The sequence below is a fragment of the Bubalus bubalis genome, chromosome 22 (assembly GCF_019923935.1).
Source record: "Bubalus bubalis isolate 160015118507 breed Murrah chromosome 22, NDDB_SH_1, whole genome shotgun sequence".
In the NCBI taxonomy this organism is placed as follows: Eukaryota; Metazoa; Chordata; class Mammalia; order Artiodactyla; family Bovidae; genus Bubalus; species Bubalus bubalis.
Window position 1 is genome coordinate 53,434,491 of NC_059178.1, and position 18,729 is coordinate 53,453,219.

At 40.9% G+C, this 18,729-nt stretch overlaps 1 protein-coding gene across 2 annotated transcripts in view; it reads right to left on the minus strand.

Moving 5' to 3' along the window:
- Positions 1-8,654: 8,654 nt before the first annotated feature.
- Positions 8,655-18,729, minus strand: part of TMX3 (thioredoxin related transmembrane protein 3) — a 40,397-nt gene continuing 30,322 nt past the window's right edge. Inside the window, exons 14-16 of one of the 2 annotated variants that reach the window (XM_006074219.4) lie at positions 14,792-14,921; positions 13,535-13,603; positions 8,655-12,059 (exon numbers count right to left, since the gene is read on the minus strand). In XM_006074219.4, coding sequence (XP_006074281.4) covers positions 11,799-12,059; positions 13,535-13,603; positions 14,792-14,921 — 460 coding nt within the window. In that variant the 3' untranslated portion in view covers positions 8,655-11,798. Of the gene's footprint in view, positions 12,060-12,101; positions 13,271-13,534; positions 13,604-14,791; positions 14,922-18,729 lie in introns of those variants that run through there. The other variant, XM_045164093.1, reaches the window with a different exon arrangement.

The window sequence follows — 18,729 nt, forward strand, 5'->3', positions numbered from 1 at the left end:
GTCTCATAGACACAAGATGGATGCCAGAGTTCCAGTAGTCTCATGCTGACTCCACAGCAATCAGCAGGAAGATGAGAAATTTCTTCCTGTGTGTCTTTTGTTCTGAAAGTAAGCATTCTGAGGGGAGAAATGACAGAAAATATGCCCCAAGCCCATTTCTAATGGGTGGGTGGTTTAATCACTGGCAAGGAAAATTGGATTACCAAGACTAACTTGGGGACAAGTGAAGAAACTGGATATAGGAATAAATCAACATCTTTTCCTAAGGATAAATCCTACAGGCACCATCAGTGGCTGTTATGTAACTGAAAAGCAAAAATTTTTCCTGGCTTTATTGAGGTGTAATTGACAAATAAACATTGTATGTCTGTAAGATATACAAGGTGATATTTTGATGTGTATACATTGTGAAATGATTATAACAGCCAACCAGTTAACACATCCATCACCTTGTATAGTTTCCTTCTGTGTGTGGGGAGAACACTTAAAATCTACTCTCTTGGAAAATTTCTAGTATATAATACAGCATTATTAATGATAGTCACCATGCAATACATTAGCTCCCCAGAATTTATTCATCCTCCATAATTGAAACTTTGTCCCTTTTGACTGATCTCCCCGTTTCCTCCACTCCCCAGCACCTGGAAACCACAATTCTACTCTCCACTTTTGTCAGATTCCACTTATAAAGGAGATCACACAGTATTTGTCCTGGGTTCATTTTCTGGCATACCAATATCCTTTGGGTAGTTCCATGGCATAATCGTGAACATTATAAACTCTGAGAAGCAAATTATAATAAACAGTTGAGACACTGCTTAATTGTTCTTTGTTGTTGCTGTTCAGTTGCTAAGTCATGTCTGACTCTCTGCAACCCCATGGACTGCAGCATGCCAGACTTCCCTCTCCTTCACTGTCTCCCAGAGGCTGCTCAAACTCATGTCCATTGAATCAGTCATGCCATCCAACCATCTCATCCTCTGTTGCCCCTTCTCGTCCTGCCTTCAGTCTTTCTCAGCATCCGGGTCTTTTCCAGTGAGTCAGTGCTTCGCATCAGGTGGCCAAAGGATTGGGGCTTTGGCTTCAGCATCAGTCCTTCCAGTGCATATTCAGGGTTGATTTCCTCTAGGATTGATTGGTTTGATTTTCTCGCTCTCCAAGGGACTCTCAAGAGTCTTCAATTATATATATATATATATATATATATATATATATATTTGGAGTGTAATTACAACATTGTGTTGGTTTCTGCTGTACAATGAAGTGAATCAGTTACATGCATACATACATCCCCTCCCTCTGGAACCTCCTTCCCAGCACCATCCCCCCATCTCACACTTATAAGCCATCACAGAGCACTGAGCTGAGCTTCCTGTACTTTTTTTTAATGCTTGCTTTTACAAACTAAATTCCAAAATCCTTTATGTATTTTCATTATACACAAAGTAGATATGCAGTGAACATTTTTCATAATCCATTATATTGTAATTCAATAAGTCATAAATAAAATGACTCTCTCTAGGGTTTGGCATAAGAAACTTGCCTCCAGTCATGAATTTCAAAATAATAAATAGTGTTTTATTTAGTTTAATGCAAGCTGCTATAATTGTAATTAGTCCCCAAATGTATAAAGTTAAAAAAAAAAACAGACAAGTCTGTTTCTATCCTGCCCAACGGTACTTGTCAGCCAACAGCATAACATGGTTCACTCTCATGCAGTCATTTTTGGATCCAGGATAAGAAAGTTTCCACTATCTTTACTTTCCAAGTTTTCCCTAGGGGTTTTCTCTCTTCCAGCCTGCCGGAATGGCCACAGAGCACGGGACGAACCATACTCTTCTTCCGGACCAGGCTTGGAAATGTTACAAGTCATTTTTCACTCACATCCCGTTGGCTGGTGTCACAGTGTCCCAGCACAGAGTGTGGCTGGGAAGGGAGCCCAGATGTGTGCTGGCAGGAGGGCAACACAGACAGAGATGCACTCTGACACATACGGAGCGTGTTGTACACTGATGACCATGCTTAATTCTCATAATTACCCCATGATGTAAGTGTGATTAATACCTCCATACTGCATATGAGAAAACAGACACATTCAAATAGATTAGTCTTCTTTTTTTCCAGTAAGTAGTGACATACTAATTTGCTTCAGTCGTATCCAGCTCTTTTCAACCCCCTGGACTTTAGCCCGCCAGGCTCCTCTGTCCATGGGATTCTCCAGGCAAGAATACTGGAGTGGGCTGCCATGTCCTCCTCCGGGGGATCTTCCTGACCTAGGGATTGAACCAGCGTCTCTTGACGTCCTCTGCATTGACAGGTGGATTCTTAGCACTAGCACCACCTGGGGAGCCCAAGTAGTGTCACCTGGAGTCAAAATTTCCAAGTGTTTTCCTTTAATGTTACATTTGGTTCTCTGAGGAGAAATAAACTTCAGTTACTTGTCCTCTCAAGGTTGTCTCAGTCATTCAGAGAGTTCAGCCAGGTTTCAGCTGCCAGAGCCTGCCTTCAGCAGAAAGTGTCTGCGCTCCTACATAATTAAGTCTCAGTCACCCACTGCGCTTGGTGCTTTAATACACAGCCTTTATCGGCTGCCTCTGCCCACCTGTATCAGTTCATTTATCCACTGGTGTTCTCAGAAATTTCCACAAAAATTTCTTTCAGTCAGATCCTGTTTCAGGGTCTGCTTCTGAGAGAATCAAAACTAGGATAATTAAAAACAATTTTGATTGAAAAAGTTGCAGAAGAGTTCACAGAGTATTATATAGAGCTGAGAGACATGCAAAACTAAATAACATTGTGTAGGGACATATATATATGACAGATCATTCTTTAAAAGTGTGAAGGAATGAAACATGCAATTCAGGACAGTGCTACTTTGTGTGAATAACCATATGAGATGGTTTTGTTATGCATCTACTGGACTAGGCTGAAAAGCATTTTCCAGAATTCTTTTTTCTGTATGGTTCCCATTAGTTCCAGCTGCAGGCCTGGTTCAGTGGTAAAGAATCTGCCTGCCAATGCAGGTGACATGGGTTGGATCCCTGGGTCGGGAAGATCCCCTGGAGGAGGGCATGGCAACCCACTCCAGTATTCTTGCTTGGAGAATCCCATGGACAGAGGAGCCTGGAGGGCTACAGTCCATGGGGTCACAAAGAGTTGGACATGACTGAGCGATAGAGCATGCCCCCAAGCCTGACAAACTGAAGTCTGAATTGAATCCCCCAAAAGAGGGCCAATGGCCCTCAATCAATTCCCAGTTCACACATCCAGAGACCCTCAAATTCAGGGGAAACCAGGTCCCATTGATGAAAAGATGCTACCTCACAGCAAAGGAAAAAAAAAAAAAATAGAGTGTAAATCATCTTCTTTGCTGGACTTTAAATGTCCTGTTGCCCTGTTATCAGGATGAAAGCCTTGGGGAAGAAAAAATAATCAGATATTAAGGATTTATGGACACTGGGTCAAAATTTCTGTGGTCCACCAGAAAGAGCAAGGAGCTAGCAGGTCAGATAAGCCACAGGGTTTGGTCTCAAGTCCATCTCACAGCAGCTCTCCTATCTCTGTGATTTTTTTCCTGGTTCTGGAATGGATAATTAGAAATAATGTATAGCGCGTCTCAGGATTTCCACATGTCACCTGAACATGATGTGAGGGCCATTTAACAGGGAGAGTTAAATGGAAGGCCCTGAAACTGGCTCTGCCTTTCTTTTTTTTTTTTTTTTCACATTTTATTGAAGTATGCTTGATCTACAATGTTGTATTAATTTCTGCTGTACAGCAAAGTGGTTCATTTATACACTTAGCTACATATTCTTCTTCACAGTCTTTTCCTTTATGGTTTATCACAGGATAGTGAATACAAAACTCTGGGCTTGTTGTTTATCCATCCTGTATATAATAGTTTGCATATGCTAACCCCAAATTCCCAATCCTTCCCTCCCCTGATTCAAAGGCTCTGCCTTTGAAAAATAGTAAACCAAAGGCAATACCACATTCCTGGAAGGACTGCAGGACTTATTGCCATCATTAAGGACATAAAAAAATGCAGGGGTGTTGCTTCCATTCAAATCGCCTGCTGTGCCTATATAGAAAACAGATGGGTGTTGAAGAATGAAAGTGGATTATTGAAAATTTAATCAGGTGGCGACTCCACCTGCAGCTTCTGTTCCAGATGTGGCTTCTTCGCCAGAACACAGAACACACCCCCTCGTACCTGGAATGTAGCTGTTGATCTGGTAACTACTCTCTACCAGGGAAGCTGTGGCATGCTGGCCAGATCCAGCCTGCGGCTTATTTTTAAAGAGGCTTTGAGCTAAAAAAAAATATTTCTACATTTTTTTTTTTTTACATTTTTTTGAGTTAAAAAACAAAGTAAAGAATATGTGACAGAGTCCACACGTGGTCCTCCAAGCCTAAATTATTTATCATCTGGCTCTTTACAGAAAACAAAGTTTGCTGACCCCTTGTGGGGCTTTAAAGAAAATGTTTCTATATTGCTGTGTTTTGAGGCCTTTCGGAGCCAATTTTACTCAGACTTGGGAAGTGAACTGAAAACAAGTGTTGGAAGGTAATTTATGAGTGTTTTGAAAAAAAAAAAAAAAAATGCTGTTTTCCATGCTGTATTTCCAAAAAAAAAAAAAAATGCTGTATTTCCAAGATTGTGACAAGGAAACAAGAGTTTATTATAATGCTTACTCTGTTTTGTCCGTTAACATTTATTTTTTAGAAGTTTAAACCTACATAAAAGTTGCCAGAATAGTACAATTGGTGATTCTAGGTGAAGGGTACATAACACCGATATAGCTTGCCTGGAAAATCCCATGGACGGAGGAGCCTGGTAGGCTGCAGTCCATGGGGTCGCTAGGAGTCGGACACGACTGAGCGACTTCACTTTCACTTTTCACTTTCATGCATTGGAGAAGGAAATGGCAACCCACTCCAGTGTTCTTGCCTGGAGAATCCCAGAGATGGGGGACCCTGGTGGGCTGCCGTCTATGGGGTCGCACAGAGTCGGACACGACTGAAGTGACTTAGCAGCAGCAGCAGCAATTGTAAACATTGAACTATATTTGCTTTACTTACTTTCCTCTGTATACACATAGTAAGAAGTCTTTATAACATGGTTTTGTAAAAAAAAAAAAAAATGCTAGAATACATAAACCTGATAAGAAGCAGAACGGGGACAAAGCCATGGCACCATCTCTTCCCTTCTAGCCAGTATCACTCCATGGGCACCTGGAAATTTAGTTCTTCTCATTTTCTTATTATTCTACAATCTGGAGTCAAATAACCCAATTTCCTAGTGAAGAAACTGCTCTGATCACAAAAGTCCCACTGTCTAGAACTGAACTGCACTCTTGGATGTGCTGTGCTTAGTCACTTAGTCCTGTTCGACTCTTTGCAACCCCATGCACTGTAGCCCACCAGATTCCTCTGTCCATGGGGATTCTCCAGGCAAGAATACAGGAGTGGATTACCATGCCCTCCTCCAGGGGATCTTCCCAACTCAGGGATCGAACCCAGGTCTCCCGCATGGCAGTCAGATTCTTTACTGACTGAGCCAACAGGGAAGCATACTCTAGATGGTCCAGCAGAAATGCCTTCCTGCAGAACTGTGCATTGGCTATTTCTGAATTTTGGTTTTACATTGCTAAGTGAACATCTTGGCACACAATTTATATTTGGGACCAGTTAAAAGCAGAGATATTACTTTGCCAACAAAGGTCCATCTAGTCAAGGCTATGGTTTTTCCAGTGGTCATGTTTGGATGTGAGAGTTGGACTGTGAAGAAGGCAGAGTGCCGAAGAATTGATGCTTTTGAACTGTGGTGTTGGAGAAGACTCTTGAGAGTCTCTTGGACTGCAAGGAGATCCAACCAGTCCATTCTGAAGGAGATCAGCCCTGGGATTTCTTTGGAGGGAATGATGCTGAAGCTGAAACTCCAGTACTTTGGCCACCTCATGCGAAGAGTTGACTCATTGGAAAAGACCCTGATGCTGGGAGCGATTGGGGGCAGGAGGAGAAGGGGATGACAGAGGATGAGAAGGCTGGATGGCATCACTGACTCGATGGACATGAGTCTGAGTGAACTCCGGGAGTTGGTGATGGACAGGGAGGCCTGGCGTGCTGCAATTCATGGGATCGCAAAGAGTAGGACACGACTGAGCGACTGAACTGAACTGACTGAACTGATACGTGTTTCATCAGAGGCAATTAATGCTCTTGTAATCTAATAAGCTTTCTGGTTAAGAGTCCCTGATAAGCCCTACTGGTTAAGAATCTTTTAACTTAAAAGTATGACTCTGCGAGACAATGGACTGTAGCCCCCCAGGCACCTCTGTCCATGGAATTCTCCAGGCAAGAATACTGGAGTGGGTTGCCATGCACTCCTCCAGGGGATCTTCCTGACCCAGGGATCGAACCCAGGTCTCTTGCATTGAACATAGATTCTTTACTGTCTTGAGTCATCAGGGAAGCCCATAGTAATTATTACAAACAATTTTAGACAGACATGTGCAAAATAGATCATTATTTTCCCACTGTTGAGGGATGGAGAATAAGATTACCTAAAATTTCCCACAGTTCTTGACCATCTATTCTTATTGTGACTATAGATTTTAAGATTTTATATCATAAGCTAAATAACAATTTTTCACATTAATATATATTTTATAAATACAAAAATATTTTCAAAGCTTATGATTGTATGTTAATTATTTTTTATTGCTTAATCATTAAGTATTTAGATACTTTGGGAATATGCATTTAAAATCAATTAAAATAACATGAATGCTTTTTTACAAAAAAATCAGAAACCTTCAACTCTGAAACATGCTAGTGATAAATACATCATTATATAAATACACTATATTCAGTTGCTTATTCACTCATTCTACAAGCACTTACTGAATGCATACTTCTTGCCAAGCATGTTTTAGCAACTGGGAGTATAGCCTTGAAAAAAGTCTGTCCATTCGGAGCTTACACTTATTGTGTATTTGAGAGGGGAAGCAGTCAACAAACAACATATATGATAAAGAAGAGCTTATACAAAATAAAGCTGCGGGATAAAGGGGTTAGGGAGAGTGGGCGGCCAGCAGGTGTAATTGATACAGAGTCATTAATACTGGCGTTAGAGTAAGTGACCTAGAATAGGGAGTGAGCCCTAAGGACATCCAGATTATTCCAGGTAAAGGGGAGTCTGGGGACAGGAAGGGGCAGAAGGCTGTTATGGCATGAACAAGCAGCTGGGAGACAGGGAGATCCAAGCGGGAATATGTGGGAGCTTTGGGAAAGCGCCAGAGGCTCTGTCGGAGTACTACACCCAGGCTGACTTAAACAACAGGATTTTATTCTCAGTGTCCCTGGAGGTCAGCAGTCCAAGATAAGGGTGTCGCCAGGGTTAGTTCTTGAAGCCGAGACAGCTTCCGTCCCATGTCTCTCTCCCCGCTTCTGGAGGTTTGCGGGTGTATCTTTGGCCTTCCTTGACTTGCAGAAGCCTCACCTCAACCCCTGCCTTCATCTTCATTTGGCATTCTCCATTTACGTGTCTGTCTTCAGATTTTCCCTTTTTGTGAGGACACTGGTCACACGGAATTAGGACGCACCCTATTTCAGTATGGCTTTATACTGACTGGGACTTCCCTTTAGACAGTAAAGAATCTGCCTGAAATGCGGGAGACCTGGATTTGATCCTGGGACAGGAAGATCCCCTGGGGAAGGGCATGGCAACCCACTCCAGTATTCTTGCCTGGAGAATCCTATGGACAGAGGAGCCCGGAAGGCTACAGTTCATGGGGTCATAGAGTCAGACATGACTGACTGACAAACACACTTATGCTAATGTCTGTAACAATCCTACTACCAAATAAGGTCACATTCTGAGGTACCAGGGGTTGCTACTCCCTTGTATGAATTTCGGGGGGACATATTTCAATCAGTAACATGGCTATTAATGCCGAATGAGAGAAGCCATTGGAATCTTATGAGCAGATAAATGCCACGATCCCCCTTAAATTGTAAGAGGACACCTTTTGCTGCTCCTTTGATGCTGGGCTGCAGTCAGGAAGGCTGGAGCAGTGAAGCCTGGTGACGGCCTGGACGTAGCAGCCTGAACACAGATGGGTCATTCCTGCACCAGAGACATTCTCATTAAGAGATATGCTCATGGTGTATCCAGTGTGAAAAATACATGATCAAAATAAAGTTCTGTTTTTTCAATAATACACTCTCCCCATTTGATGCTACTTTAAAGAAGAAACCCTGAGGTTCTAGATCTTCACTTTACTGACAGTGAGAGTGAGGGGCTGGGTCTAAGACTACAATTTAGCAGTTGGATCAAGGACTCAAATTCAATTAGTCTAGCTTTAAACTCTGCAATTAATACTTAATACAATCAGGTTTTACAAATACAAAATATATCAAACTCATGAATCTCAGGTTTTTCATCTCCTATATGAAAGAATTAATTATAACCTGATCTCTATCAAATTTGTTTAAATTTTTAAAAACTATGTTTCTATAATTACAAGTTTACAATTAACAAGAGGGGAAAAAAATTACTTTGTGTAAGATGAGTCTCAACTGCCCTTTTTGCTTGCAGAGAAAAATTTACATCCCAGACAACCAAAAGATAAATAGTAAAAATAAAATGGTTACATGTTTTCAATTAATTTATTTAGAAAAACGAAGGTTTACAATTGGTGCCTTAAGGCAGGAGATCATGAATTCAACAATTTAGTATTAATAATACAGACTTTCAAAAACCTTTATAGATTAGTCCAAAGTAGAAAATTATTTTCGGCCCACTCTTGGACTCAGACACATTCAGAAAAAATATATATTTATAAAAATAAAATGGCAAACATAATCCCACCAATGAACTGATATCAGTTTGTCGGAATAACCTCTGTGTAATAAGAAAAGCTGAGTGATTTTTCCCTGCCCTACCTCCATATCATATGAAGTGATGATGAAAATATTTATTTTTTGAAAAATAAAAAACATCCCTGAAACAAAACACAAGAAACAGTAAGAACAAATATCCGCTAAATAAAAACAGTATAACTAATTGCTTTACTATTCATACAGCCTGTCCAGACTCAGCCTCTAGACTTCTGGCTCTTCATGTTATCTCTACTTCAGACACCAGGGAGCACATGTATGAAAGAAAATGGAAATCCCCGGTCTAATCCACCTAGATTTCAGATGGCAGTTTCAGAAATATTAATGCATACAATGAAGCAAAAAGGACTGCCAGCTATAATGAAGTGCACTGCTGATAAAAACTCCCTCGCTGAAACATCTTTAAAAACTGTGAGCACCGGATTAAGCAACAGCAAGCATCTAGGATCCTGGATTTCAGAAGTTAGAAAGAGAACTTTATTGCAACTGAAAGAGAAGGCAGAAGTCCAACTTACTAAAAGATATTACCCCTACTGACATGATCACAGTAAGACTTGTCACTGAATTAGGATGTTCAGTGTATCTATGTTCTATAAGATTCATTAAGAAACCTACCTTTATTTTGAAGAAATTTTTCCTAAAATGAAAACAGCATTCCTAGTAAACCCTGCTATCACACTAAAGGGAAAACCATACTAGTGAGCAAAAATTTTCAGTTTTGTGAGGATACTGTGACAGTTATCTTAAACAACTAAAAAGCAAAATTAAAAAAAAAAAATCACTTACAAACCATCTATACTTTTTGTTTCCCCAACATCACATTTTGAAAACACAAATAGAATATGAGGCAACAGTACAGAGTTGTGGAAAAGGTAACAAAGAACTAAGGCTTTAATAGATGAGAAAAATCTCAGAATACAAACATCACTGAACTGTGTTGATACATACTAAGCTTTGCTCTTTTTCTTTTACCTCTTTTGCTGTTTAATTTATAGGTGTGCTTGACAAAAGACAAAACCACGCAGATGATGGACCTGATAGTGATAAACATGAAGAAAAAAGCCATGACATTCTCACAACCTCCTCCTATTCACTGGTAGTGGCTAAGCTGTAACTTCCCGGCCAGGCTGAGCCCGAGGATCTGTGTTTAACTAAGACTTTCACACACACTGAACAAAACAAGCCTGTTAATACCTATTTTCCAAAAGACTCACTCGTTACTCGTTAGAGAGAAATTTCCTTGTTAAATTAACAGTATCTATATTCAATTTCCATTTAAGAATACCATTTCATTCTAGTGTTTCCTGCAATTTCCTGTGACTGCCTATGTGCTTCCATTATAAAAATGGTAATGATGAAGTACCAAATTTAAGAATAAATAATTATTGTATACTAAAAGGTACAAGAAAGCAATTACAGGTGACTCCTTAGGACTTAAGACTCAAGAGCTTCAGGTTAGTGGTGATCATGGCATCAGAGATAACCCCAAGCTGCCCTGGGGACCGCAGCCCTGAATAGCTTCAGTATCAGAACCATAAATTACATGCTTTTAAAGTGATGAAACATTTTAAAATGTTTAATAATTCAATGAATAACCACTCAAATTACAGTCACTTAATAAAAATCCTAAACTTAGTTCAAAAATAAAGGTCTCAAAAATAAGCTAATCTATGATAAACATACTATACTATTATTTAAAAAAAATACCAACTTTGCACATTACTTAGGATAGAATTCCTATGTTATTCCATCATGGAGAGATGAAGGGTCACTGGCTGAAATGGGTAACACCTGGGAGGATGGAGAAAGCAACTGGCAGATCTCTTTAATCACTGGATGTGAATTTTCTTCATAGGCTGATTATGTCACTCATTATGAACAGGCACGCCCATAGCATAACATAACAGATGTTAGTAAATTCTCTATGTGTATATGTATGTGTATATATACACACACCCACATACACACACATTAGATCCTAAGTTACCATAAAGTTTCTAAACCATAAACATAAAAATATGATATATATTACTCAGCAGCAAGAGCTTTTTATCAGAGAAAATTTTTAGATGAAATCCCAATATATAAAACAGAGAAACAAGAGTAGGCTGTTCTGGATAAAGCAGGGGAGGCAGGAGTAACAGACAGCCCTGCCCTTCCCACAGCCTTGGCTGAGACATTGACTCAGTGTCCGAGCCATCATCTGAAATCACTGATCCAAGTAAATCCTGTTTACGTCGTGAAGATTAAACATAAGACAATATAGGCCCACATTATAGGCCCCTATGAAAGTTCTATAATGCAACTGAGTATAAAGGTAAAAAGTAACAGTTCCTCTCCTTTAAAAATAATAACAAAATAAAATCACTATGCTATATAAAACCAAATTGTTTTATCTCATAATCTTAATTTGATCCTTGGAAAAAGTTACTAGTTATCTTTAAAGTGCCTAAATTTCAAAGATTTAATTTTGTCCATATAAATCTTATCCAAAACAGAGGAGAATGCATGGTGGGAGGTGGAGGTGTTATTTTTCTCTATCACACATGTATCTTCTACCTGACTGGCCGATTTAAATATTCTGCCCAAGAATCTTAATTTTGTCACAGAATATTCAGATAGAGAAACATGCAAATAGAACTGGTCTGGTAGAACAACATCTACAAGGTAAACTCTGACGGAGTGTTTTGACTGTTTTGGACAAACTTCCCATCTCTTTGCTCCAAACATCTCCCCGTTTGTGGAAGGACTATTTTATAACCCATGCAGTTGATGTTAGCAAAATACAAATACCACGTTCTCTTCTGGAAAGGTCATGATTAAATGTCTAAATTCAATAAATAGACTCTTTTAATAATGTGAAATCCTATGGAACAGTCTATCCGAGCCGGGTCTCAATCCTTCTTCTTCTCTAGCACGTCTTTGGGCTCCTGCGGGGCGGGCAGCGGAGACGCCGCGCCCCTGGGCGGCGGGGGCTCCGGGCGCTCCGCCGGCTCCGGGCCGTCGTCGGGCTCGCTCTTGGACACTTCGTACCGCTCCTCTATGTAGCCGCCGTCCGCGTCGGCCGTGCAGATGCCGTAGCACATGATGCTGATGACGCCCAGGGGCAGCCCGAAGAGGAAGCAGCCCATCAGCGGGGAGCTCCTGAATATGGACTGTGGAGAAACAAGGAGGCCCCTGAGACGCCGCCTGACACGGACACCGGCAAGGAACTTGAAAGCCGCTACAGAGTTCCTCCTCCTGCGGCCCTCCAACATGCTTTTCGTTCCAGTGAGTCAATGTCAGTTTTTCTGCAGTAACTACCCGTGAAAGACACTTTAGACATTTTATATCCGTGTATGTGAGTATGTGGAGCCAAGCTATTGGCAGCAAAAAAGGGCACCAAATCCTCCATTTTTTTTTTTTAATTGAAACTTTTTATTTTGTTTTGGAGGATAGCCGATTAACAACGCTGAGGATAGTCTCAAGTGGACACCAATCCATTTCCTTTTCAAACGACATTTGTTTTCCTCACATTAATCACAAAGCTCTTTGAGGTGGTGGTTATGTGCCAACAGCTTTACAGCCATATCCTGGCTTGAGAAGGCCGGTTCTTTACCATAAGGAAGGTAATACTCTCTTCACATAACATTTTTTACTTGTCTGATTAGAAATTACTAAAATTAACTTAGTAATTTCCCTCAGACCCCAGAAAAGTAAAAGCAACGTGACTGAGTTTTTCAACTATACTCTAGTCTATGGATTGTGACTGTGAGAACTAAACAGACAAATTCAAAGCAGAGCAGGGTCACTTGGGAGTGAGATAATGGAAAACAGCATCACAGAGTCAAGGTGCTGCAAGCAAGAACAAGGCAGGCCGGCGTCCAGTGTGGGCTCAGACCGAGGAGAAAATGTGAGAGGGACAGAGAACAGTGACGTGAGTCACTGGAAAAGGGGAGGAGAGTGATCAGTGCCAATCACTGCAGTAACACTAACCATGCAGAGGTTCAGAGAGGACTTGGAGACAGGGCAGGAGGTGAGCAGCAAACCACGTGGAGGCCACTCACACGCGTGTGACCAGGGCCCAACCCATGGGAAGGTCACGACAAATGGAAGGCGCAGGAGTAGGTCAGGATTAATAGCGGCAACGTCTCACCAGTGGAAGATCAGTTCAGTTTTAGTTGCTTTAGGCCACAATGAATGAAAACACCCAAGGAGTGTTTTCAAAATAGACAGCGAGAACTACATTTAAGGCTTCAACAAATTTAGGGCTACTCTGCAGCCAAGCTGACAGCTGAAGCTGGGATAGTAAGAGAGATTTCCTAGACTTCTCAGCAAGAGGGTTTCAGATCCAAGGACTGAGAAGGGCAGGAGGAGGAAAGAAACTCTGAAAAACACCAAGTCATGCTGTTAAGTTAAGCGATACTGAACTCCAGTTGCCTCACCAATCATACAGAAAAAAACAACTGGAGAAACTTAATTTTCATCTGATCAGTATCTTTTCTTAACATAAATATGTACTAGATCTCATCTTGTAAGATATATTTTTATAAAATCCTTTGAAACTCCAGATTTTATTAATATCTTAGACAAAACCTATATCCCTATGTTCTCAATTATCAATGACACTAAACACACTGTCACAACTTACCACAACAGTAGATTTGGCATCAAATACTATTCGTTTCAATCTCTGCAAAATGCTGTCACCTCCTTGGGCCTTAAAGTTAACAGGAAGAAACAAACTGTTATTTCAGTGCTATCATTTCATTCATCTGTTAGGTAATCATTCTTAGGATGGTAGGTCAAGAGTTGACCACAAAAGATTACACGGAGCACCTGAGAGTTGTGGAGTAAACCTTCCTGGTCTTTCCGTCCCTCCCTGCTTCTGTCCTCCTGTATGAACACAATCTGACTCTCCTCTGAAAACACGTCCTCCCTAGTACTCTGGCTGAGGCTGGCCCGCCCCGGGTGCAGGCCCGCCCTGTTTCTGAGTTTAGCTGAGCATGGTAAGAGCTGCTGCAGGGTCTTTCCTGTCCTACAGGGGAGAGCCTCCCTGGTGATGAAACCCAAAGGGAAACAGGGCTGGAAGGCAGAGGGGGCAAAATTCCTGACGGAAACCCATCCAGTTCCTTATTCAGCACCCCCTGAAGTCTGTTCCCTCCCCGAATCTCACTAACTGACACAGAAGTGCTCTCACTCACACAGGTGAGCCTCACTTGAACAAGTGTTACCTTTACAAACATAAAACCCCTACTACGTGGTTAAGAGCATTCCCAAAGAAGAAATACTTGTTACCCTGTGAGTCAACTTTCAAATACAGTTTGTGTAAAGCTGAAAGCAGTCTCACAAAATAATTAAGCTTCATGAAAGCACAGAAGTTTCATATTTTCTCTTAAAAAAAGTTTAGATTATCCATTCATCATTCTGAGAAATGTTTTATAGAATTCTATTTGGAATACTCCACTCAGGCTGGTTCTAAATACATTTCCAGATCTTTTAAAGAAACTGTGGCTTTATTCACAGGTTTTTGTAAGAAAACTAATCCAAGTGACTATTCAACTGTATTTGTGAATCCAGATACTAAGAATTATTTAGTTCACCGTCAGATGGCTCTGTCCCCCACAGAACTCTCAGCCTCCACAGCCCTGACTCTGACTCTACATGTCAAGCACCTCCCCGTCACTACGACAAGTGGACATGCCCTCCTAACAGCATCCCGCCCATCAGTGCCCTCGCCACTGACAGCCTGCGGAACTGATTCCACCTACAGTGAGAGAACTGGGGAGGACAGAGGTCTGCCCCACCCGGGGGGAGGCCAAATCATCTTCTCAGAATCAGAGGAAAAGAACTCATTTCTCCTCTACGTCCTCCCATCACCCCTTTGAAATTACAATGAACAACTCACATCTACTGTGCCATCCAAGATGTTATTAATGAACTGGACCATGTCTTCTGCATTCTTAATCTGTCTATCTAGTAAAAAGTACTGTTGGTTTGAAGTATTCAGTACAACCACAGTTGGAACTTTCAATTCACTGAAAATAAAAAAAAAAGAGAAGTCAAAATACATGTTAAACACAGAGACAACAAATATCCTGATGTTTGAATTAAATTCAAATAACTAAAAATACAAAAGGGAGCTATAATGGTTTTGCCTTCCTCTGTTTATATAATTTCAAATTGTGCATCAATTTAAAAAATAGCTAAATTAACATTTATGAGAACTGCTAGCATACAATATCAGATAGCTAAATATTTATGATTAAACCTAAAGATAAAAGTTAGTATGTATGAAGTGCCCATTTCTGGGCAGTATAATTCCTTGAACAATCTATGTTAAACACCATCACTGTTAATCACACACAGCCCACTTCAGTTGAAGCGTTGTCTCCAGAGTCACTGCCTGTGGTCCACTCTGATGCTTTCCCACAATGCAGCTTAAAGCTAATACTTTTCATTTAAAGGTAAATAAAGGTGGGGGAGTTTGAGTAAACTCCAGGAGTTGTTGATGGACAGGGAGGCCTGGCGTGCTGCAGTTCATGGGGTTGCAAAGAGTCAGACACGACTGAGTGACTGAACTGAAGTGAAGTGAGGTTGCTCAGTCGTGTCCAACTCTTTGCGACCCCATGGACTGGAGCCCACCAGGCTCCTCCATCCATGGAATTTTCTAGGCAAGAGTACTGGAGAGGGTTGCCATTTCCTTCTCCAGAAACTGAACTGAAAAGGGGGAGGACTTATCTTGTAAAAGCAATTAAATGAGAAAATTCAAGTTAAATATCCAGCACATCCCTTGTACAGAACAGTAGTTCAATAAACATGATTCCAAAGCCTCTCAACTTGCCACCACCCCACAGTACAATCACCCATCCTCCTGGGTGCTCCAGGGACATACTAGATGTCAATTCAGTTTGCAGACAAAAACCGTAACATAATATTACTAATGTGTCATTTACTTCAAATAATTTTTATCTTTTTCCCTTCAAGGATAGGACTTTGCATAATTATAGAAAGGGGCTTCATTCTGTGCACTATCTACTCATCAGGTTAGGGTGAGTTGTGTGTCTATTTGTATCAGTTCATGGTTATTCGTGTGTCTATTTGTATCAGTTTATGGTTATTTGTGTGTCTCCTATTATGCAAAAGCACAGAACTCTACAGTAGAAACAATTCACAGCCCTGTATAATCACCACATGAGTAACTGAGTCCAGGAGGCTGCTTTCTTGCTTAATAATCCTTGACCCCTCCCCACACCACATCCTTTCCCAGGGAGACAACGTGCGCATCTTCGCGTGTCTCCATGATTGCCGCGAGCAGAGGATCTACCTGCCAAGTATGGGGACGACAGGGAGGCGAGGCCTGGACCTAACTGGCAGCCTGCAGCCACATGGGACTGTGCCCAGACAAGGTCAGCCAAGCCCAGACAAGCGAGAGAGAATAAATGATTACTGTTTTACACCAATGGGTACTAGGGTACTTTATTATGCAGTATTATTAGGCAATAATTAACTGTGTAATTAAAAAATACTTAGCTTCATTCTTGTTCACAAAAACAGGAAACAACTTTCTGACTTATAGCAATTTTCATTATATTGTATCAGTAGCAAAATTCTATTTTTATGGAATGAATTAAGAACCTGGTCTTCCTACAAAAATATACTTAATAAGAAATTAAAATACACAGCTGAACTAGAAACAATATTTTCTGAGATAATTCAATTTGAATAACGATGAAAAATAACCCCTCATCCTATCTCACAGACACCTAATACAAAATAATTTAACACACCAAAGGTCTGAGAGGACCCTATTTCCTTGGAGAAAAAGTAAAGAACATAGTCAAAGCTACCGTGTTAAACTGTCGTGTAATATCATGTATTTTGCCCTAAGTTAAAAACTTCTAGGCATAAATACTGATTAAATCCCACTAACGTATGTGTCAATACTGATGGTACAGTGGTGAGGAGCTTGTGGAGTTACAGAGGTCTGGATTCGGGGCCTGGGTCTCTGACTTACTTGCTGGGCATCATTTGGCTTATTAGTTAACTTCCTTGAGTTTCTTCTAAGAAATTTCCATTTCCTCATCTACATAAAATGGAAAGAATAATAGTACTTACACCTTACTGAGTTGGCGTAAAAGTCAGAAAACACAGGCTGACCACCCAGTCCAGTGTTGGTCACAGAAGTGCTCATTGAGGACTTTCAATTACTAATAAACATCATTATATGCTTTCTCTCTTCTCTTAAAAAAAAAAAAAAGCACAAACTTCTAACCATAGCAGTAGCAAAACTTCTACTATTACATAACTCACATTAGAAATAATACTCCTGAAGGAATGTCCATCCATCTCTAGAAATTCTGAGTATTACCCAGAATCAAGGAGATGTTTATCAGGCACAAACTGCTTTGGCCTCTTGCTCACAATGTTTTACTGCATCACTTTACTGGCTTGCCTCCAAGAACATTATAAAAAGTGGTTGTATTGAAATCTTTACTATACACAGTATTACAAAATCCTATTAAAACATATTTCTACTGTAATATGGGGCTTCCCAGGTGGCACATAGTAAAGAATCCACTTGCCAGTACAGGAGACACAGGTTTGACCTCTGGGTTGGGAAGATCCCCAGGAGGCAGAAATGGCAACCCACTCCAGTGTTCTTGTCTGGAGAATCCCATGGACAGAGGAGCTTGGTGAGCGACAATCCATGAGATCTCCAAGAGTTGGACATGACTGAGCACATTGTAACGTGCCCCCTTTATAAGATTACGCAGCACAGCAATTTCTCTTACGTCTCTACAAGGTCAACCGAATTCCTGTAAGCCAACAGTCATTTTATAGGTGATGGGAAATGTGTAAACCATGTTTTTATACTTTGTATTGAGTATTAAAAATTCAAATAAGTACCTTTAATAATTGTATAGATACTTTATTTTCCTTTGTCTTGATTTCTTCATTATGTATTAAATCTGGTACTTTATATCATTGGTAAACCCTCTCAAATTCTTACTGGAATAAGGATAATGAATTGATTATAAATGAATAAAGCTACTTTACTTTGTAATTTTAAGATCATTAAGACATTTGCTCCCTGGAAGAAAAGCTGTGACAAACCTAGACAGCCTATTAAAAAGCAGAGACACATCACTTTACCGACAAAGGTCCATATAGTCAAAGCTATGGTTTTTCCAATAGTCATGTATGGATGTGAGAGTTGGACCATAAGGAAAGCTGAGCACCAAAGAACTGATGCTTTTGAACTGTGGTACTGGGGAAGACCCTTGGACTGCAAGATCAAACCAGTCAATCCCAAAGGAAATCAATCCTGAATATTCCTTGGAAGGACTGATGCTGAAACTCCAATACTTTGGCCACCTGATGCAAAGAACTGACTCATTTGAAAAGACCCTGATGCTGGGAAAGATTGAGGGCAGGAGGAGAAGGGGACGACAGAGGATGAGATGGTTGGATGGCATCACTGACTCAATGGACATGAGTTTGAGCAAGCTCCGGGAGTTGGTGATGGACAGGGAGGCCTGGTGTGCTGCAGTCCATGGAGGCCAAAAAGTCAAGCACCTGAACTGAACTGAATGTTGTAATTTTAGGCTCTGGAGGGACTTCCCCATTTTCACGCCTGCGCTCTTTTTAAGACCCATTTTCCAAACGCTCGTGTGTCTGCCTATTGCTCCCTGCCTGAAATGACCTCTCTGCGTTCTTCATTCAGCTACCTTCTCATTCTTTAGAACTTCTCTTAATTACTGCCTCCTCTGGCAAGCATTTTCTGAGCCCCTGCACCTTCTGTGCGTCGGGACGAGGGCGACAGTGGGGGGGTCTCTCACATTC